This window comes from Scylla paramamosain, chromosome 11 (assembly GCF_035594125.1).
Source record: "Scylla paramamosain isolate STU-SP2022 chromosome 11, ASM3559412v1, whole genome shotgun sequence".
Taxonomy (NCBI): Eukaryota; Metazoa; Arthropoda; class Malacostraca; order Decapoda; family Portunidae; genus Scylla; species Scylla paramamosain.
In genome coordinates this window covers 456,488-479,000 of record NC_087161.1, presented here as the reverse complement: position 1 = coordinate 479,000, position 22,513 = coordinate 456,488, and the positions used below count along the sequence as shown (strand labels likewise).

General features: G+C 41.7%; 1 protein-coding gene across 11 annotated transcripts; it reads left to right on the top strand.

Annotated features, from left to right (window-relative positions):
- Positions 1–49: 49 nt before the first annotated feature.
- Positions 50–22,371, top strand: LOC135104731 (zinc finger protein ZFP2-like). Of its 11 annotated transcripts, XR_010270523.1 has the most exons (6): positions 50–1,422; positions 3,190–3,441; positions 10,465–10,756; positions 13,318–13,488; positions 16,766–16,936; positions 20,201–22,371. XR_010270523.1 is itself a non-coding variant. In XM_064012272.1 (3 exons), the coding sequence occupies exon 3, from the start codon at positions 10,871–10,873 to the stop codon at positions 11,774–11,776; it is 906 nt and encodes a 301-aa protein (XP_063868342.1). In that variant the 5' UTR covers positions 51–1,371; positions 3,190–3,281; positions 10,465–10,870; the 3' UTR covers positions 11,777–12,294. The 11 variants fall into 11 exon arrangements, 8 of the variants coding, with proteins under 8 accessions (XP_063868342.1, XP_063868337.1, XP_063868341.1 ...); XR_010270524.1 differs by lacking the exon at positions 13,318–13,488; XR_010270525.1 differs by lacking the exons at positions 13,318–13,488; positions 16,766–16,936.
- The last annotated feature ends 142 nt before the right edge of the window (positions 22,372–22,513 follow it).

Genomic DNA, 22,513 nt, shown 5'->3' with positions numbered 1-22,513 from the left:
CCAAAGCATTTTTTAAACCTTTTCGTAGGAAACTTCATCCTTCTCTCTCTCTCTCTCTCTCTCTCTCTCTCTCTCTCTCTCTCTCTCTCTCTCTCTCTCTCTCTCTCTCTCTCTCTCTCTCTCTCTCTCTCTCTCTCTCTCTCTCTCTCTCTCTCTCTCTCTCTCTCTCTCTCTCTCTCTCTCTCTCTCTCGGTGGGTAGTTAGCGATCGCTGTATGCGCCAACAAATAATAATGGACTTATACACGTCATATTTTATTGTTCTTTCCTTGCTAAGCAATGACAGCATGGAGAACTATCGGCTGGCTGGCTAGTTGGCTGGATGAATGGATGACTGGATGGGTAGCTGAATAGATGGATGACTGGTTGGATGGTTGAATGGCTGGATGCCTAGATGGATGGATGGATGAATGGTTGACTGGCTGGCATACTGGTATACTGGCTGGATGGATGGATGATTGGATGGATGGACGGACGGCCGACTAGCTGGTTGACTGGATGGATGGATGGTTGGATAGCTGGTTGGACGGATGGATGAATGACTGACTGGCTGGATGGATGGATAGGTGGATGGATGGCTGGCTAGCTCTATGGATGGGTGGATGGATAGGTGGATAGATGTCTGGTTGGCAGGCTGGTTGGATGAATTATTGGTTGGCTGACTGACTGGCTGGTTGGATGGATAGATGGATTAATTACTGCAGGATGAATTACTGGCTGGATGGATGGATAGATTAATGTTTGGGATGTCGACAGTGCAAGTCTGTTCATATATTTGTTGGACTAGATGTCAAAGGTCACAAGGGGATGAACTACGTAGTTAGATTCTGACATTTGTTTTCATTAAGAAGTAAGATACAAATAAAGAAAAACCCACAGATTATGCAAGACTATTTTCAAATGCCACAGAGATAATTAACCGAGTTTTCAACACTGTTTCTCCTTTTAATTTATGAAAAGTGGTATCAGGGAAGCTTCGGTGGTGATCTTTTTTGAGCGAGGGCACAGTATTTAAATGTGAATGCAAGAAGTTACAGATGGTCTGAGTTCTGCAACAAAGTGTGCCAGATGTGTGACATGGGAGAGAATGAGACGGCAGAGCATGTGATGTTGGAGTGTGTGAGGTATGCCAGAAACAGGGGTGAGACGAATGAAAGGATTATTGAGGTTGTGAAAGTGTTTCTGGAGAAAATGTAGTGTGCTAGACTTAAGAACTAGGGGTACAAAAGATACTGTTTGTTTTTCTGTTTGCCCTTTCTTTCCCTCCTACAGGAGCTGCCTATACAAAGGCCTGGCTTAGGAGTAATCCTGGATTCCTAAGCCACCTATAGAATAAATATTAAGATCAAGATCACCATCATCACTTTTAGGAGTAAGAATGAGTTGAAAAACTCCAGACCAATTGCATTAATGAGTACAATAGGTAAAATTTTCAATGCATTGTTGGATGAGAGACTGTGTAAATGGATTGAGAGAGCTGGAGTGCTGAGTGAAGAACAGAATGGATTTCGTGTGGATAGGAGAGCTGAGGACAATATGTTTGTGGTGAATGAAATTATTGAGAAGAAAAAGAAGGATGGGAGTAAATTGTACCTAGGTTTTCTGGATATAGAGAAAGCTTATGATAGAGTGAACAGAGAAATGCTAGGTAGAGTCTTAGAAAAGATTGGATTGAGTGCAAAGATAGTTAGCATAGTGCAAAGTATCTATGTGGACACAAGAGCTAGATACAGACTAGGAGACAGAAACAGACTGGGTGAAGAGTGAGAGAGGAGTTAGGCAAGGCTGTATATTGTCACCAACCCTTTTTGGCCTGTGTACAGAGGAGTTAGCAGCTAGAATGAGAAGAATGAATGTAGAGGTAAGTGTGGGGAATGATAAAGTATGTGTGCTTCTTTATGCAGATGTAGTTGTTATGAGTGAAGCGGCAGATGAGCTTCAAAATTTGTTGGATGTTGTGGATGGGTATGGAAAAGACTGGAGTAAGGTTTAGCATTGAGAAAAGCAAGGTAATGATTGTGAATAGGTAAGAGGATGAAAGTAATGTGGTATGGAGACTTGGAGAGAATGAGTTGAAACAGGTGCAAAAATACAAGTACTTAGGGATGTGGATGAGTCCTAGTGGGTGTGCAAAGGCAAAGAATGAAAAGATAAGTATGGTAAACCAGTTGGTAGGTCGACTGGGAAGCGCGGCAAGGATGAGAGCGAGTATGATGTGTTGAGAGAAGTGTGGAAGAGTGTGGCTGTGCCAAGTATAATGCATGGTATGGATGTGATTGCATGGAATGAAAGTGAAATTAATAAGTTAGAAGTGGGCCAGAATAGAGTAGCAAGGATGGCACTGAGTGCACCGAGGTACACAGCAGTAGAAGCCTTGAGAGATGATATGGGATGGAGCACCTTTAGGGAAAGACTCACAAAAGCCACGCTTAGGTACAAGATTAGGGTTGAGAGAATGGAGGACGCAAGAATAGCAAGGAAGGTGTACCTGTGGAATGAAAGTGGAAGCAAATGGAGGAAGAGGTACATGAGATTGACAGACAAGAATGGATTGCAAGTTGTGTGGGCGATAAGAATGGCTGGGAGGAATCAAAATGAGCGTGAATGGGTGGTAACAAGAGGGTGCAGAGTGGGAGCTGAATGGGATGTGAGAAAATGGAAGAATGAGATAGACAAAGAAGTGAAATGTGTGGGACTGAATGAATGGAAGAATGAGGTGAAAAGAAAGAAGACCCTGGAATGGTACAAGGAGAAAGAGGCCCCGAAGTATGAAAGGTGGTATGATGAAAGCCTGGGCGGTAATCTCCTCTTCCGAGCGAGGGCACAGTGTATGGATGTGAATGCAAGGAGTTACAGGTGGTCTGAGTCCGGCAGCAAAGTGTGCCAGATGTGTGACATGGGAGAGGATGAGACGGTGGAACATGTGGTGCTGGAGTGAGTGAAGTATGCCAGAGACAGGAATGAGATGATGCAAGTGATACTGACTGAGTTAGGGCATGATAGGAATGAAAGAGTGGAGAAGACAGGAAAGGAATAGATGGTGTTGTTGCTGGGACTGTGTAGAGAGGCGAATGAAAGGATGATTGAGGTGTTGAAAGAGTTTCTGGAGAGAATGTGGCGTGCCAGATGTATGAACAATTAGGATAGAGGATGCTGTTCGTTTCTCTTTTTTTTTTTTTCCCTTCTACAGGAGTTGCCGATCCAAAGGACTGGCTCAGGAGTGATCCTGTGCCACCTGTACCGTCGAGATCAAGATCAAAATCATAGTCAAGCAGCCAAGCAGTAATCTCCTCCCTTTCATTTGTGTGTGTGTGTGTGTGTGTGTGTGCGGCTGTCTTGACCTGACTGGATAGTGCAGCACTCCTCCCGCCTCCCACCAGCACCAGCAGGCAGGGGTAGGCGGCAGGGAGGGAGGCAGGCGGCAGAACAACAGGTGGCTCAAGTAAACACTGGCTCAAGGCACTGTCATTCTTATTATATACTGTCAGGAAGACATTAATGTCGCATTTCATCATCATCGGGTTTGGAAATGAACACTTCTAAGTCTATAGTGCTAAGGAGACTGTTGGATAAAGAAAATTTATTGGGAAACAATAGTGTGTATTATATTGATAACACACCAATTAATTACAGCCACATATCTCAGGGTCACAATAGACACTTCATTAAAGTTCCATCATCTCATCAAATGTTGTTAAAAAGGCAGGTGGGTTTGCTAAAAACTTAGGTAATTGTCTAGAGTCCTTACCGGGCCTTATTACTGGTCTATTCACTTCAATTCTTTTACACATACCTTCACATGCACCTAAAACATCATTTTAAAGTGGGGGACAAATGCCCCCTTCCCTCTAGTCGGTTAGGTTAGGTTAGGTTAGGTTAGGTTAGGGTAATTGTCTAGAGTCCTTACCGGGCCTTATTACTGGTCTATTCACTTCAATTCTTTTACACATACCTTCACATGCACCTAAAACCTAACCTAACCTAACCTAACCTAACCCTAACCTAACCTAACTTAACCTAACCTAACCTAACCTAACCTAACCTAACCGACTAGAGGGAAGGGGGCATTTGTCCCCCACTTTAAAATGATGTTTTAGGTGCATGTGAAGGTATGTGTAAAAGAATTGAAGTGAATAGACCAGTAATAAGGCCCGGTAAGGACTCTAGACAATTACCAAAACTTATTCAGATCCACATTCAATCATAGTCCAACACTTACCTATGGTCAAGTTGTGGCACCCACCATCTACACCGCTGCCCACAGCCAGCCAGCCACCAGTAACACTCTTAGCCAGGCAGGTAGCAACTCACACGCAGGCAGCAGTAGTCAGGGCAGCACTCACTCCATCACCAGGCGCCACAGTGCAGGTGGAAGCAACTCACTGGGATTGGTGTGGTAGTGGAGTGCAAGACAAGGACATGCAAAAACTAACATGCACAGCACAGATGTATGTTTCACCACTAGAGAACAGGACACAGTTACCTTGTGACTTGCAGGTCACCATAGGTACCACTCCCTACACCAGGAGGCAGTAGATACCAGCCAAAACAATAATTCCAGTGAGACTTGAAGCACTGAATTAGGGTGTGGTGTGAACTTATCAATAACCCAGCAACAGCCCCAACACTGAACTCTGTCTCACAACACAAGGGGTCAGTCACAGCCTACCCTCTAAAGATAATTCTCTTCCTTCACACAAAACTACATGCACCTAATTACACTCACACTTCAGCAGCAGACACCTGCCGAAATGATAATTACTCTCAGTGAGGTCTAAAGCACTGTTCAGGGGGTGCTGTGAACTTATCATTTAACCCAGCTGTGACCTCACTGAACATTTCCCTTTGTGTCTCACAACACAAGGGGGCAGTCACAGCCTGCCCTCTAAAGACAACTCTCTTCCTCCACACAAAACTACAAGCACCTAATAACACACACACCTTTCACTCAAAAATTTTAAAATCATCATGGCGACTCCTACACCAGCCTCGGAGTCCCCATCTGGGGAGGGGACCATAAATGTCCCCAGGTCGGACTGCCTTTCTGTCGACGACCCTAAGTGTCTTGACACCCCCAACTTTTTCTTCATTAACTTCTGCAACATTCACGGTCTAAGATCTCATTTTCAATCTGTAGAACACCACCTCTCCTCTTCTAAACCTCATCTTCTTTTCCTCACCGAAACTCAGGTGTCTAAGGCAACTGACAGTAGCCCCTTTTCTGTACCCTCCTACTTTCTCTATCCTCATTTTCGATCCAAAGCTGGATGCTGCGTTTATGTATGCAATGACTTAACCTGCTCTCGTGCCCACGCTCTTGAATCTTCCGAGTTTTCCACCATCTGGCTACAACTACAGAGTCACTCTCATACTAAATTTATTTGTGCTGTATACCTCTCACCTGACTCCTCTGACTATAAGAAATTCTTTGACTACTTAACTTCCAAAGTAGAGCACATTCTGACCCTCTTCCCTTTTGCAGAGATCTCCATTCTTGGAGACTTCAATGTTCACCACCAGCTTTGGCTTTCCTCTCCCTTCACTGACCACCCTGGTGAACTAGCCTACAACTTTGCTATCCACCATGACCTAGAGCAATTGGTGCAACACCCTACTCGTGTTCCTGACTGTCTTGGAGATATGCCCAACATTCTTGACCTTTTCCTGACCTCTAATCCTTCTGCTTATGCTGTCACCCTTTCCTCTCCGTTGGGCTCCTCCAATCACAATCTCATATCTTTATCTTTATCTATCACTCCAATCCCTCCTCAGGATCCCCTAAGTGAAGGTGCCTCTGGCATTTTGCCTCTGCTAGTTGGGGGGACCTGAGGAGGTATTTTGCTGATTTTCCTTGGAAGGACTACTGCTTCCGTGTCAGAGACCCGTCTTTGTGTGCTGAGCGCATAACAGAGGTGATAGTGTCTGGCATGGAGGCGTACATTCCTCACTCTTTTTCTCGACCTAAACCTTCTAAACCTTGGTTTAACACAGCTTGTTCTCATGGCCCACAAAAGGTACTTAAGCCTTCCATCACCAGAATCTCATGCACTTTATATTTCTGCCCAGAACCATGCCAAGTCTGTTCTCCAACTAGCCAAAAACTCCTTCATTAACAGAAAATGTCAAAACCTTTCAAGATCTAACTCCCCTCGTGACTTCTGGCATCTAGACAAAAATATCTCCAATAACTATGCTTCTTCTTTCCCTCCTCTATTTCAACCAGATGGCACCACTGCTATCACATCTATCTCTAAAGCTGAATTCTTCTCTCAAACCTTTGCTAAAAACTCTACCTTGGACGATTCTGAGCTTGTTCCTCCCTCTCCTCCATCCTCTGACTACTTCATACCACCTATTAAAATTCTTCGCAATGATGTTTTCCATGCCCTTGCTGGCCTAAACCCTCGGAAGGCTTATGGACCTGATGGGGTCCCTCTTATTGTCCTCCAAAACTGTGCCTCCGTGCTTGCACCTTGCCTAGTCAAACTCTTTCAGCTCTGTCTTTCAACATCTTCCTTTCCTTCTTGCTGGAAGTTTGCCTACATTCAACCTGTTCCTGTTCCTGTTCCTGTTCAACCTGGTGACCGTTCTAATCCCTCAAACTACCATCCTATTGCTTTAATTTCCTGCCTATCTAAAGTTTTTTAATCTATTCTCAACAGGAAGATTCTTAAACATCTATCACTTCACAACCTTCTATCTGATCGCCAATATGGGTTCCATCAAGGCCGCTCTACTGGTGATCTTCTGGCTCTCCTTACTGAGTCTTGGTCATCCTCTTTTAGAGATTTTGGTGAAACTTTTGCTGTTGCCTTGGGCATATCAAAAGCTTTTGATAGAGTCTGGCACAAAACTTTGATTTCCAAACTACCATCCTACGGTTTCTATTTCTCTCTGTAACTTCATCTCAAGTTTCCTTTCTGACCGTTCTATTGCTGCTGTGGTAGACAGTCACTGTTCTTCTCCTAAATCTATTAACAGTGGTGTTCCTCAGGGTTCTGTCCTGTCATCCACTCTCTTCTTATTATTCATTAATGATCTTCTAAACCAAACTTCTTGTCCTATCCACTCCTACGCTGATGATACCACCCTGTACTTTTCCACGTCTTTTCATAGACATCCAACCCTTCAGGAGGTAAACATTTCACGCAGGGAAGCCACAGAACGCTTGACTTCTGATCTTTCTAAAATTTCTGATTGGGGCAGAGCAAACTTGGTATTGTTCAATGCCTCAAAAACTCAATTCCTTCATCTATCAACTCGACACAACCTTCCAGACAACTATCCCCTCTTCTTCAGACAGGGTGGAATCAAAAGCTTTTCGTTTCATCAACTCCTCTCCTCTAACTGACTGTCTTCAGCCTCTCTCTCACCTCCGCAAGGTTGCATATCTAGCTGTCTTCTACCACTATTTTCATGCTAACTGCTCTTCTGATCTTGCTAACTGCATGCCTCCCCTCCTCCCGTGGCCTCGCTGCACAAGACTTTCTTCTTTCTCTCACCCCTATTCTGTCCACCTCTCTAATGCAAGAGTTAACTAGTATTCTCAATCATTCATCCCTTTCTCTGGTAAACTCTGGAACTCCCTGCCTGCTTCTGTATTTCCACCTTCCTATGACTTGAATTCCTTCAAGAGGGAGGTTTCAAGACACTTATTCATCAATTTTTGACCACTGCTTTGACCGTTTTATGGGACTGGCATTTCGGTGGGCATATTTTTTTATTGGATTTTTGTTGCCCTTGGCCAGTGTCCTTCCTACATAAAAAAAAAAACCTTCACTCAAAATTATAAATTCAATATGGCGACTCCTTCACCAGCCTCAGAGTCCCCATCTGTGGAGGAGACCACAAATGTCCCCAAGTCAGACTGCTCTTCTGGTACTGACCTTAAGTGTCTTGACACCCCCCTCAGCTTTTTCTTCATTAACTTCTGCAACATTTGTGGCCTTGGATCTAATTTTCAATTTGTAGAACACCACTTCTCCTCTACTAGACCTCATCTTCTTTTCCTCACTGAAACACAGGTGTCTGAGGCAAATGACAGCAGCTCCTTTTTTGTTCCATCCTACTTTCTCTATCCTCATTTTCAATCCAAAGCTGAATGTTGCGTCTATGTGCTCAATGATTTAATCTGCTCTCGTGCCAACACTCTTGAATCTTCTGAATTATCCACCATCTGGCTACTACTACAGAGTCACTCCTAAACTAAATTTGTCTGTGCTGTATATCTCTCACATAACTCCTCTGACTATAAAAAATTCTTTTACTTCCTAAATTCCAAAGTAGACTCTCCCCTTTCATGGAGATCTCCATTCTTGGAGACTTCAATGTTCACCACCAGCTTTGGCTTTTCTCTCCCTTCACTGACCATCTTGGTGAACTAGCCTTTAACTTTGCTATCCTCCATGACTTAGAGCAACTGGTGCAACACTCTTCTCATATTCCTGACCATCTTGGAGATATACCCAATATTCTTAACCTTTTCCTCACCTCTAAACCTTCTGCTTATGCTGTCACCTGATCTCCATTGAGCTCTTCCAGTCACAATTTCTTATTTGTATCTTGTCCCTCTAATCTAATCCCTCCTCAGGATCCCCCAGAGCAGAGGTGCCTCTGACGTTTTGCCTTTGCTAATCAGGGTGACTTGAGGAGGCATTGTGTTGATTTAAACAGCTCATTCAAAAAAGCCATAGAACACCTGACTTCTGATCTCTCTAAAATTTCAGATTGGGGCAGAGCAAATTTAGTATTGTTCAATGCCTCAAAACTCAATTCCTCCATCTATCAACTCAACACAACCTTCTAGAGAACTATCCCCTCTTCTCCAAAGACACCCAACTGTTCCCCTCTTCTTTCCCTTGGTCTGTCCTTTACTTATAATCTAAACTGGAAACTTCACATCTCATGTCTATCTAAAACAGATTCTATGAAGTTAGGCATTCTGAGTCATCTCCATCAGTTTCTCTCATCCCCACAAGCTTCTAACAATATACTTGGACCTTATCTGTCCATGTATGAAATATGCTTCTCATATTTGGTGGGAGTCCACTCATACCACTTTTAGACAGAGTGGAATCAAAAGCTTTTTGTCTTTATCAATTCCTCTCCTCTAACTGACTGTCTTCTTTCTCATTGCTGCAATATTACATTTCTTGCTGTCTTCTACAGCTATTTTCACACTAACTGCTCTTCTGATCTTGCTAACTGCATGCCTCCCCTCCTCCCACAGCTTCATTGCACAAGACTTTCTTCCTTTTCTCACCCCTGTTCTGTCCACCTCTAATGCAAGAGTTAACCAGTATTCTCAATTATTCATCCCTTTCTCTGATAAACTCTGAAAATCCCTGCCTGCTTCTGTATTTTCCCCTTCCTATGACTTGGACTCTTTCAAGAGGGAGGTTTCAAGACATTTAGCCTCTCTCTCTCTCTCTCTCTCTCTCTCTCTCTCTCTCTCTCTCTCTCTCTCTCTCTCTCTCTCTCTCTCTCTCTCTCTCTCTCTCTCTCTCTCTCTCTCTCTCTCTCTCTCTCTCTCTCTCTCTCTCTCTCTCTCTCTCTCTCTCTCTCTCTCTCTCTCTCTCTCTCTCTCTCTCTCTCTCTCTCTCTCTCTCTCTCTCTCTCTCTCTCTCTCTCTCTCTCTCTCTCTCTCTCTCTCTCTCTCTCTCTCTCTCTCTCTCTCTCTCTCTTATCTGACATCTGTGGAAACTGGCAATGAGTAGACTTTTTTCCTCAATTTTTGTTGCCCTTGGCCAGTGGGTCTCTTACATAAAAAATAAATAAAGTAAATGGAGAAGAAGAGGCAGAGTCACCTGGCCAACTACACAAAACACACAAGGCTAGGTGTGGGCATGATAAACCCACACCAGCACAACTTCCACACAGCTGCTCAAGGGGAGAAGAGCTTGGCATCCCAATACGTATGGTGTGTGGCTGAGGACACACACATATGACATAAACACAATCAAGGAAGGCATGACACACAAATGACACAAACACAGTCAAGGAAGGCATGACTTTGACCCACAGCATGACACGGAGGTGATGTGGAATGAAACACCATGGAGAGACCAACTCCCGGCTTCCTGCGAGGCTTTTTAATACATTGAATCATCACTGATTGGTCACCACTTTCAGGCACAGCATCCAATCAGTGACATCTACTCAAGGTCATCTGAGCATCACTTTCCCACCAGCAGCAATCTCCAGCAACACTTCTCAAAACTCATACTAATACTTCACACACACACAGTCACTACAACTGTTTCCCTGCCATTGTAACACTACCTAATTCTCAGGATTTATGAATTTCCAAAGTTTGGCTTGCTCATTTATACTAGCAGTGACTGAATGTGGTTGTTGGTGATGATGGTGCTTTATAATGATTGTTGCTTGCACAGAGTAGGCAGGAAGGGTTGACTCATCATTTGGGGTTTTACAAATATGTAATGCTTTTTTTTTTTTTTTTCAGGCTTTGGAAAGGAGGAAAGAGTTGGCCAGCATTGCAGCAGGCAGTTATTCCAGCACTACCACCACCACCAGTGAGCGTGGCCCATAACAGCAGCAGTTCACAACTCCAGTTGGCTGCACACTTCACCTGCTTGCCCACCCAGACTGTTGTAAAGGAGTTGTTGGTGTTCACTTGGAAGAATGATGTGGTCTGTGATAAAGTGGCCCACTTTGCTGCTCAGTGTGTAGTGTGTCAGAAGGGGTCATTGCCCCAAGTGTGTTCCACATCACATGTGGAGCCACCACACTTGACAGTGAGTTGTGTGTGTGTGTGTGTGTGGTGTGTGTGTGTGTGTGTGTGTGTGTGTGTGTGTGTGTGTGTGTGTGTGTGTGTGTGTGACTGTGTGTAAGCATAGGTGGAGGCCAGGATGGAGGAAACCAGGAGATTTGTGTGTGATGAGTGTGGGGAAATCCTGAACAGCAGCAGCAGGCATGTGCAGCATTCTCTGTCGCACCGAGGAGTGACTGTCTTCTGTTGTGAAAAGTGTGAGGAAGTGTTCTTGAGTGAGAGCAAGCTGAACCAACACTTGGACAAGCACAAAACTCCTAAAAATTATGAATGTGAGGAGTGTAATAAACGATTCTACAGAAAGATTGATCTCAGAGCACATAAATTATTGCATTTAGGAGTGAAAGAATATAAATGTGAAATATGTGGAAAGGAGTTTTCAACAAGGGCGTGCTTCCTGCAACATGGCAAGGTGCATTCTGACGTGAGAGAGTATGAGTGTGAACTGTGCGGCTTTCAGTTCAAATGGAGGAATAACCTCAGGCGACACTTGAAACGTCATGGCCAGAAGAAGAAAATGGTAAGACATATTTGCACTGTATGTGGGAAATATTTCAGTATTAAGCCTCTCCTCATCCACCACATGAGGACCTGCCATGACAGTGCCTCAAAGGAGGTTGTCCACACTGCACCAAAACAGACCAACACCATTACTCCCAAGAAGGTTGTCAAGAACACCAAACGCAAGGTGTCCTCTGGCTCCAATATTTCACGGAAGAGGTTCAAGTGTGACGAGTGTGGGAAAGGATTTGTGAACAAGAAGAGCATGCTGCAGCACTCTAGGGTGCATTCTGATGTGAAGGAATTTGAGTGTATTTGGTGTGGCATTCAGTTTAGGTGGAGATCTAACCTTCTGAGACACATAAAAATTCACACACTTGATAAGAAACACAAGTGTCATAAATGTGGCAAAGGTTTTTCTCGCAAGAGTCATCTTGCCCAACACTTTAGCAGGCATCACCCTGGCATGAAGAAGAGACTTTGATAGGAACACTGTGGGTGTGGTTGTAATGCACTGTACACCCTCATGGATTCATTGTACAAACATATAGTAAGTAGCACTAAGGAAATAGGCACATGAAATATGATAAATTTGGACTTTTATTTAAAAAACAGTCTTACCACCCGGCAAGTGGGGAATGCTCATGTGGAAATTAGGGACTGTAAAGTTTTAGTTGTGGTGCTGTGTCACTAAACCACCAACACTCATGTCGTGTGGCATTGTGTCACTGACCTACCAACACTTGTGTAATGTTAGAGGCAAAAGTGATTAATAATGGCCAGGTTATTCAAGGCATGAGATGTCACAAGACATGTATATATCTAATTCTTTGTGCTAATGTTGTTGCATTCACATAAACCAGCTATGTCTTGTACTGTACCAGATATTTTTGTGATATGAGTATCTTTACAGCTTTAAAAATAAAGATGCATATGAGAGAGAGAGAGAGAGAGAGAGATGAGATAGTAGAATAAAGCCATGGACAGTTACACACCTTAAAAGATTGTTTTTCAAACCCACACAGCACTGTCTTCATCCCCACAGATTGAATTGGGCAAGTAATTATTCTAGGTTCTTTCATTTCAAATAAGGCATAAAGTCTTGCAGCTGAATGCTGCTTGAGGAACATTCCATCGATCACTTGGGAACTTACAACTAGTGAGCAAGTGTGCGCGGGAATCTAGCCAGATGGATCTGCCAATATTCTGCCACCTACAGACAATTAGTCAGAAATCTTCATTATTTATGACATTTTGCCAGTCATCCAAATACTGTGCATCACTTATTGTTCCTTGTTTATGAAAATATCAGTCAGTTTCAAATCTTATCTTATTTTGCTTTCACATTGGCCATACCAGTATCTGCTCCATTACCCACCCTCTGCCTTCACAGATATTAATACAGTATCATTTTGCAGTACCACTTTATTGGGTTTTATCATTCTGGCACCTCTGTAATCAGCTTGGTATGCACATGCATACAGATGTCTTTGCAAATCTCAGCCACACATTGCATTGGCAGATGGGGAAAATACCACCACTGTACTCCCTCCTTGGTTGAAAGGGATGGAATGACAAGACCAGGATCCCTTCTGTACTTGTATTGCTGGTGAGAGACATATGTGATGTCTTGCCTCAGTTGCCCTTCATGGAGGATCTTTGCCTGGTTTACAGGTCTATAGATGAGTCACTTGGAGTAAAATTTCAAGTACAGAAAAATTCCTTATTGGATTAAAAATGACAGCACTACTAGTCATCCACTGGTTACTAAATGCTTCTTTGAATATACCAAAAATTTGGTTGTGACATGAAAATTCAGTACTTTGGCTCTCCATTTTTTTACTATGCATAATCTCATATACACCAGAACAGTAAAACAACTCGGAGATGTACATATTCAAGAAATGCATTCATATTTATGTATATATTCATATTAAGGCCATTTACATTATTTTAACACATGAGACTGCATACAAACCCCTTTCAGATCTGTCATTAGGGATTAAGATGAATAAAAATTTACAGAAATCACAGGATGTGTTTGTAGTGTGTTCACTGTGGACACTGCCTCACCCCTCTCGCTGGGGATGGCCATGCCAGGAGTGCCCCACCACTATGTGTCCATGGCAGAAACTTGTGAGCCATCCTGCCCCCTAAAAGGAGACAAGAATGCTTGATGAAGTGATGGTGATAATGGTGTGTCTATAACTCTGTTGTGTCCTTGTGTGTGTGTGTGTGTGTGTGTGTGTGTGTGTGTGTGTGTGTGTGTGTGTGTGTATTTACTTAGTTGTATTGTACAGGGGATGAGACAAAGTTCATTTTGTCCTGTCTCCATAACCATATTTATCCAGTTTCTCTTTAAACATGTGTACAGTGTTTTCCACAATCACCTCATCCTTCAGATCATTCCAGATTTCAACAATTTGATACGGGAAGCTGTATTTTTTATGTCACTCAAACATCCACTCTTCTTTATTTTCTTCCCATGCCCCCTCATCCATCTCTCCCTCCCTCCCTCTTTATGTGGTCTCAAGTAATTTCTGTCTATTCTTTCTGTATTGTTTACTAATTTGTACATTGTCATCAGGTCTCCTCTTTCTCTTCTCTCGTAGTGTTGGTAATCCCATCTCTTCAAATCTTTCTTCATAGCTAAGTCTTTCAGTTCTGGTACCACCTTTTTCACTATCCTCTGTATTCTTTCCATTTCCGTATATCTTTTTCTATGTGGAACACAAACTACTACTGCATATTCGAAAGTAAGTCATATCATGCTTGTTATTATTTTCTTCATCATTTCTTTATCTAAATAGTTAAACGCCACCCTAATGTTTGTTAACAAGATGTATGTAGAGCCAAATATTTCATTTACATGCCTTTCAGGTGATAGTGTGCCCTGGAACATTACTCCTAAATCTTTTTCTTCATTACTTTTTGTTATTATTTTTCCTCCCATTTTGTTATACCATGAAGGTAACTTTTTACTTTTTCCTATATCCAACATGTGGCATTTCCTGACATTAAATTCTAGTTTCCATCTGTGGCTCCATGCATGTATCTTGTCAATATCATTTTGTAACTCCTTGCAGTCATTTTCATCCTTTATTATTTGAATTATTTTTGCATTATCAGCAAAAAAAAGGTTTATATAACTATTTAGATCCTCCGTCATATCATTTACATATATTTGAAACATAATGGGTGCCAACACAGGTCCTTGCAGTACCCCACTTGCCACTTCACTCCAACTTGAATTAGTGTCTCTGATTTCTGTTCTTATTTCCCTCCCTTATAAATAATCCTCCATCTATCTCAGTATTGCACCCTTTAGTCCTCCTTCATTCTCTAACTTCCACATAAGACTTTTGTGGGAAATTTTATCAAATGCTTTTTTGAAATCCAGGTATACCACATCAACCCATCCATCCCCCTCTTGCATTCCGTCTATTATTCTTGTATAAGAGCTTTGTAGATTTGTGACACAGGGTCTTTCTTTCCTGAATCTAAATTGCTGTTCTGTAATTATCTTTTCATCTCCTAAATATTGCACTCGTCTATCTTTAATTACTATTTTACAAAGCTTGCTCACAATACTTGTTAGTGACACTGGTCTGTAATTTAACGGTTTCATTTTATTACCCCTTTTTTATATTGGGACTATATTAGCTCTTTTCCATTGCCTAGGTACTTTTCCTTCTTTCAATGAGCTGTTAATTATATCCCATATGGGTTCCTGCATTTGTTCTCTGCATTCTTTTAATATCCATCCATTTACTTGATCTGGTCCCATAGCTTTTCTAACATCCAGCTCTTCCAGCAGTCTCTTGATTTCTTGTCTCTTTACTTGTATTTCCTGTATTCCCTCATTCTGTCATGCCACTTTCAGTGCCACAAAATCAGTTTCCTTTGTAAACACAGATTGAAAACTCTTACTCATCAGTTTACTCATCTCAGTAGTTTCATAAATTTTTCCTTCCCTTTTTAACTTGTTTACATCATCCCTATGTTTATTTTTTTTTTACATTTACATATCTGTAGAAGAGTTTGGGCTCTTCCTTGCATTTTCTTACTATGTCACTTTCAAAATTATTTTCTTCTCTTATTATACCATGTTCTTTCCTTGCCTTTCTGTATTCTTCCCTAGTATTTGTGTTCAGCTTTTTTATCATTTTCCTCCATGCCCTGTCCTTTTTCTTTTTTGCTTCTACACACCTGGCATTATACCATTCATGTTTCTCAGTTTTCACTTTATAACTTGGCACAAACTGTTGCACCCCTTCTCTATACTTGATCAAAAATATCTCATATTTTTCTTGCACTACTTTACGTTCAAATAGCTCATTCCATTTACTTTTTCCATAAAATTTTTTAAGCTCTGCAAAGTTTGCCTCAGCATAGTTCTGTCTCCCATTACTAAATTGTTCATTCCTGTGCAACACTGTTTCCTCCTGTAGTACTGTTTCTATTGTGACATGCTCCCATCTTCCCATTGGACTCAGACAATGTATGCTTGATCTACTTTCTGGGATTTTTGTAAACATCAAGTCCAACTGTGATAGTTCTTCTTCTCCTCTGAATCTTGTAGGCTCATTCACCCATTGTCTCATGGTATGCATAAGTACTTCATTCCATGACCCGACATTTTCTTTCACTTCCATCTCCTCCCAGTGAATTCCTTTTGTTTTCAAGTTACCTATTAAGAGCACCTTGTTACTTTTCCTTATCATTTCCTCTATGTGTGTGTGTGTATGTATGTGTGTGTGTTTCATGGCACTTAGTACCTCTCATTTATAGAAAATTTTATTGTGTTCTTCTTTTGTGCAGGCTGCCCCAAAATTTTGTTTATAACTGAAAGCTTCCAAGATATACCTATTTGTAGGATATTACAATATTTGTTATCTCCTAGTTTTTTTTTTTTTTTTTTTTTGGTGTGTATGATTATTTGTTATTATATTATGATTATGCTAGGAGCCAGCCACTACAATTGAAAATTAACTTGTACAAATGCAGATCAGTAAACTCAAGCACACACACACACACACAAATTTGTGTGATTTTTTAACACAGTTTGTATTTCCTTCAGTACACTGCAAGTTTTATTTTATTCTGAATACCATTAGAGGATTTTACTGAATTATGGATTATTTTTTGTTTATATTTATTTGTTGTTATCATTTTTTTTTTATTTTATCTATTATTAATTCTTGTAGTAGTATTCATTTTTTTTTTCACTTATTTATTCTTTATCAAGTTTAAAAATCTAAACTTTCTCACGCACTATAATTGTCTGTTCTATACACTTGTGACAAACAAAATGTAGGTGATTTTATGAAGTTAGAAACTGAATTGAGTATTAAGTAATGTATGCAAAATTGCAAAGGAGTGTTGAAAATATTATAATGATGTTTTAGGTTGCTTAAAAATTTATTACCTGCAAACCCAGACCTACAAGTAAAGTTGGTTTTCATCATTGCAGAATTGTGGTATGTGAAGGTCTGGTGATGTGATGAGTTGTGTATAAAGAAGTGTTTTCCTCAAGGTGACAGCAACATGTCCTGCACAAGTTTGACTTTGTGGATGAAGTAATTGTGCTGGCAGCTCACACAGGGCAGCATCTGTGCTTTGTTCTTTACCAGAGTGAGGCATTGTATGTATCCTTTCAACAGTGTCTATTATGATTTCATCGTCAACATCTTTATTTATTTTTAGTTTAAATTTTCAAGCTTTTGGCTCATCTCTATTTGAGTTATATTTTTTTTGAGAGGCAGCAACATGTTCAGCCCAGAATGTGCAAGGGAGAAGGTTAAGCAGTGCAGAGTACAGTGAACCCTTGATGTGGTGAACCCTGGTATAGTGAGTGTCACACACAAATTTTTCAGCCTACCAAGCAAGTCTTCCATTCAACAAGCTCTTGATTATTATCAGAGGCAGAAATAACAACCCCTCAGAGCCTAGCAAACAACCATTGAATACAGCAAAACAATCTTCATCAGATGCAACAGAAAGTCAGCAACACTAAAGTGACTAGCATTTGAATACATATCACCAAATGACACCCTTTATGTTATGACCTGAGTTTGCTAAAAGACTGCTATAACAGCCAGTGGATAGAACAGATTTCCAGATATAACAGACTCATCATCCCCACCCAGATATTTATTTTTTTTATATATGAAGGGTTCACTGTACCTGTGTGTAACTATGAAAACATTACAACATTACTAGCATCATACTTGTAACCCTTGTGGCAGGGGTGGGAAGGGTGCCACAGCTACACAGCTACACACCTCACACCTCACACCATACAGCCAGCTTAGAACAACAGGTGACAGGAGGATAGAACTAGTGAGTAATAGGTGAGATGGATGTGGCACAAGTGAAAAGGATGGAACTGAAGACTTGTATGTATGAGAGAGGAAGATGTGAACTGTGGGATGTGTAAGTGGAGTAATCACCTTTGTGGTTTAGGTGTGGCAGAGAAAATGGAAAAGAAGTTGGAAAGAACAGAGCTGAGAATGTTCAGGTGGCTAATAGGTATATCACTCAGAGAACATCTATGAAATGAAGAAGTGACAAGAAGAGCAGGAGTGGAATGCATTACAAAAGTAATAATAGGATAAAAAAACATGAAGAGACCAGTTGGGGGAAGACCAAGAAGGAGAATAGCTGGATGGATGGAACTGTGGTAGAACTGCAAATGATGGGAGTCACAGAGGAAGGTACAAGGGGCAGAAACAACTAGAAGAGACTTGCACATGGCACCAATCTCTCACTCTAGGGAAATGGCTAAAGGAGAATGGTTAAAACCATTGAGCTGCACTGTACCAGGCACCTGAGTGAGTGTGCACCAAACAGTAGCTGCATCATCCTGGGCCTTATACAACATAGCTGGTAGGTCATGTATTCCTTAATGTTATTACATAACACTGATATGAGGATGAACATGGTTCCGAATTGTAAGTTGCATGAGAAGATAAACTGCTTTAAGTAATTAGAAGTTGCATATTGGTGTGAATGGAGGAAAGAATGTAGAAATTAAGAACATAAATTTAGAATTCATTAAGTAGGAAAGGTGAGGTGGGAGTAGCTGGTATTGTGTTGAAGGCTGTTTTGACAATATAATGGTAAAAAGTGTGTTGCATGAGCTTGAGATATGGAATATGGGAGGAAGGGAGGAGAGATTCAGTGTAATGAAGATGTGGTGCCTGTGTAAGGCACATGGATGAGGAAATCTAAAGCACTGGAGTAAGAAGAGAGTTGTCTGATTGAGCAGACCAGGAAGTGTTAGTAGGGTTGGGTCTTTAGGAAGGACAAACAAACTTTAACAAATAGATGAGAGAGAGAGAGAGAGAGAGAGAGAGAATGTCAGGCAAAGAATACCACTAATAGGATGAGTGGACAATGATAGGAGAGCAGTCAGTGCAAGAGGAGAAAAAAAAAATGTTTTGAGCACAGCTGTGAATGTGTAGATGAGCATGTGGCCTTGAAAGATGATACTCCTCATCTGGTCTGATCAGCACAACAGGTCATCTGCTGCAGTGTGAAAGGAGACAGGCCCATATTGTTTCCACCCAGCTGGGGATTCACACATGATCTTTTGGTTGAGTCATGCATGCTGGTACACTGTTTGGCCACTTGACCAAACACTGTAACCATTGAACTTACCATTACTGTTCCCATTCTAATCAGGATATTTCTTCTCAGTCAACCTGTAGAGCTTCTGTTAGCTGTCGCTGCCTGACCTCAACTTTACAGATAATAATGAAAGTGCTAGTGATGGCTGGAAAACACTGTGGGAGGAAACCAGAATGAATGGAGACACATGTTGCTCACATTCCTTCCAGCTAGAACAAGTTTGTCAATGCTGCCAAGACTGTGTGATGATAAAAAGGTCTCAGTATCAACACTGTCTCCAGGAGACCCATAGGAGTGGTGGAGTGTACAGATGAGTAAAATGGCATTGTCTCCCAAACCTCTAACAAATCCAATAAATTGTGGTTTGTTGTCTGGTATGGAACTTATCAGCCATGTCCTTCCCACAGCTGACAATCTCAGTGCATCATACAGTAAAAATGTAGTGTCTCTTTTGTGACCATGTATTTTCATTACTGCACTTTTCCATCTGAAGTGGCTTTAGCACACTATGTTGGTTAGCCACACATGACCAACTCATTCTTACCTGACATAACACAACTGAGCACCATATTGTTCAGGAAGCAACAGTCCATTGATGGACTATTACCCATCCACTTATTAAAATTCTGCTCTCCCTTCCTTCCATCTTATTCTTCAATAATCTTGTAATTTCTCAGTTTGGGACTTGTATGCAGTCTTTCAACAGATATCTTTTTAGTTACCTGGGTTATTGGGCTGAAAAGTGCCCCTGATCACCTCCAAGTCACTTTATTACTTCATGCAAGAAGCCTTTCATTAAATAATCAGAATCCTACAATTAATGTCCTCCAGAACACTGACATCCTGTCTAAACTGTGAATCTCTCCTCTTTTTTCCAGGATTTTTCCAATTTTCCAGGATCTTTTTCCAAGCCCCTCACTAATATGAAGATTTAACATCAATATTCCCCCTCCTCACTTTCTTCTCCTTTCTTCCCTCTGTACTCTTTTATTCTCAGTGGCAAATAGGAGAAACATTAGTTTTTAATTTCAATTTATTACTCAAAAATACAAAGTAATGCATCACATATAGCTTTCTTGAGGAGCAGCTGCAGATATTACAACATTCTGGAAATATCTGACAAATGTTTGATATATTTGTCCATTTATCCCTGTATGGTATTGATTCTCTGTAGCACACTCACGTGCATGAACACACATGCACGCATGCAAGCACGCACGCACACATTCTGTATGCTGTTCATCATGTCCTATACAATCATTCTTTTGCTTTACAGGAAAACAAACCATCTGGAGGCAGTTAGTTACCACTCCTTGGACCTCTACAGTCACCTCACCACTCTCTGGTCTATTGCACTCACTCTCACCACTCCACACTGTGTACTGTCACCTCTGCAAGACATGATAATTTCTCCTACTGAAACACAGTCAGTGCTGAAGGAAAGGCACCAACAGAGGGCAAGGCAGACACCATTCTTGTTACCTCTTCATGGCAACTCTTACACCAGCCTTTGAGTCCCCATCTGGGGAGGGGACCGCAAATGTCCCCAGGTCAGACTGCTCTTCTGGTATCAACCTTAAATGTCTTGACACCCCCCTCAACTTTTTCTTCATTAATTTCTGCAACATTCGCAGTCTTAGATCTGATTTTCAATCTGTAGAACATCACCTCTCCTCTGATAAATCTCATCTTTTCCTCACTGAAACACAGGTGTCTGAGGCAACTGACAGTAGTCCCTTTTCTGTTCCCTCCTACTTTCTCTATCCTCATTTTCAATCCAAAGCTGGATGTTGTTTATGTGTGCAATGACTTAACCTGCTCTCGTGCCAACGCTCTTGAATCTTCTGAGGTTTCCACCATCTAGCTAGGACTACAAAGTCACTCTCAAGCTAAATTTATCTGTGCTGTATACCTCTCACCTAACTCCTCTGACTATAAGAAATTCTTTGACTAACTTCCAAAGTGGAGCACATTCTGACTCTCTTCCCTTTTGTGGAGGTCTCCATTCTTGGAGACTTCAATGATTGTTCACTACCAGCTTTGGCTTTCCTCTCCCTTCACTAACCATCCTGGTGAACTAGCCTTCAACTTTGCTATCCTCTATGACCTAGAGCAATTGGTGCAACACCCTACTCGTATTCCTGACCGTCTTGGAGATATGCCCAACATTCTTGACCTTTTCCTAACCTCTAATCCTTCTGCTTATGCTGTTACCCTCTCTTCTCTATTGGGCTCCTCCAATCACAATCCCATATCTATATCTTGTCCTATTGCTTCAGTCCCTCCTCAGGATGTCTTTTCACAGAAATTCAACCCTTCAGGAAGTAAACAGTTCACACAGGAAAGCCACAGAACGCCTGACTTCTGATCTCTCTAAAATTTCTGGTTGGGGCAGAGCAAACTTAGTATTGTTTAATGCCTCATAAACTCAATTCCTCTATCTATCAACTTGACACAACCTTCCAGATAACTATCCCCTCTTCTTCAATGACACTCAACTGGCCCCCTCTTCTACACTGAACATCCTCAGTCTGTCCTTTTCTTATAATCTAAACTGGAAATTTCACATCTCATGTCTAGCTAAAACAGCTTCTGTGAAGTTAGGCATTCTGAGATGTCTCTGCCAGTTTTTCTTATTGCCCCCAGATGCTAACTCTGTACAACCTTATCCATCCACGTATGGAGTATGCTTCACATGTCTGGGGGTTTCCACTCAAACCGCTCTTTTAGACAGGGTGGAATCAAAAGCTTCTCATCTCATCAACTCCTCTTCTCTAATCGACTCTCTTCAGCCTCTTTCTCATTGCCGGAATGTTGCATCTCTTGCTATCTTCTACCACTATTTTCATGCTAACTGCTCTTCTGATCTTGCTAACTGCATGCCTCCCCTCCTCCTGCAGCCTCACTGCACAAGACCACCTTCTTTCACCCTTATTCTGTCCACCTCTGTAATGCAAGAGTTAACCAGTATTCCCACTCATTCATCCCCTTCTCAGATAAACTCTGGAACTCCCTTCCTGCTTCTGCATTTCCACCTTCCTATGATGAACTCCTTCAAGAGGGAGGTTTCAAGACACTCATCCTTCAACTTTTTATCACCACTTCGTACCCTATTTGGGACTAGCGTCTTAGTGGGGATTTTTTTTTAATAGATTTTTGTTGCCCTTGGCCAGTGTTCCTCCTACATAAAAAAAAATTGTGTATTTATGCAAGAAGCTGTGGGTGGATGTACCATGGCTTGTGAGTATGTGGGAGGGAGTCTGTTTCTGTGGGAGGCTCCTGTGGTTTGTAAATATACTGTGGGGGGACATATTGTGGGTCTGTGGGTTAGGAGAGAGAGAGAGAGAGAGAGAGAGAGAGAGAGAGAGAGAGAGAGAGAGAGAGAGAGAGAGAGAGAGAGAGAGAGAGAGAGAGAGAGAGAGAGAGAGAGAGAGAGAGAGAGAGAGAGAGAGAGAGAGAGAGAGAGAGAGAGAGAGAGAGGTGGGGGGGGGAGCAGAAGGGAAGAGAGAAAACTGAGGAAAAGGTGGATGAAAGATGGAGGGGATGGAAAAGGGCAAGAGAAAAAGGAGGGAAGGGTGGGGCGAAAAAG

Coding starts and splice junctions, on each gene's coding strand:
- LOC135104731 (XM_064012272.1), top strand. CDS start 10,871: ATGGAGGAAACCAGGAGATTTGTGTGTGATGAGTGTGGGGAAATCCTG.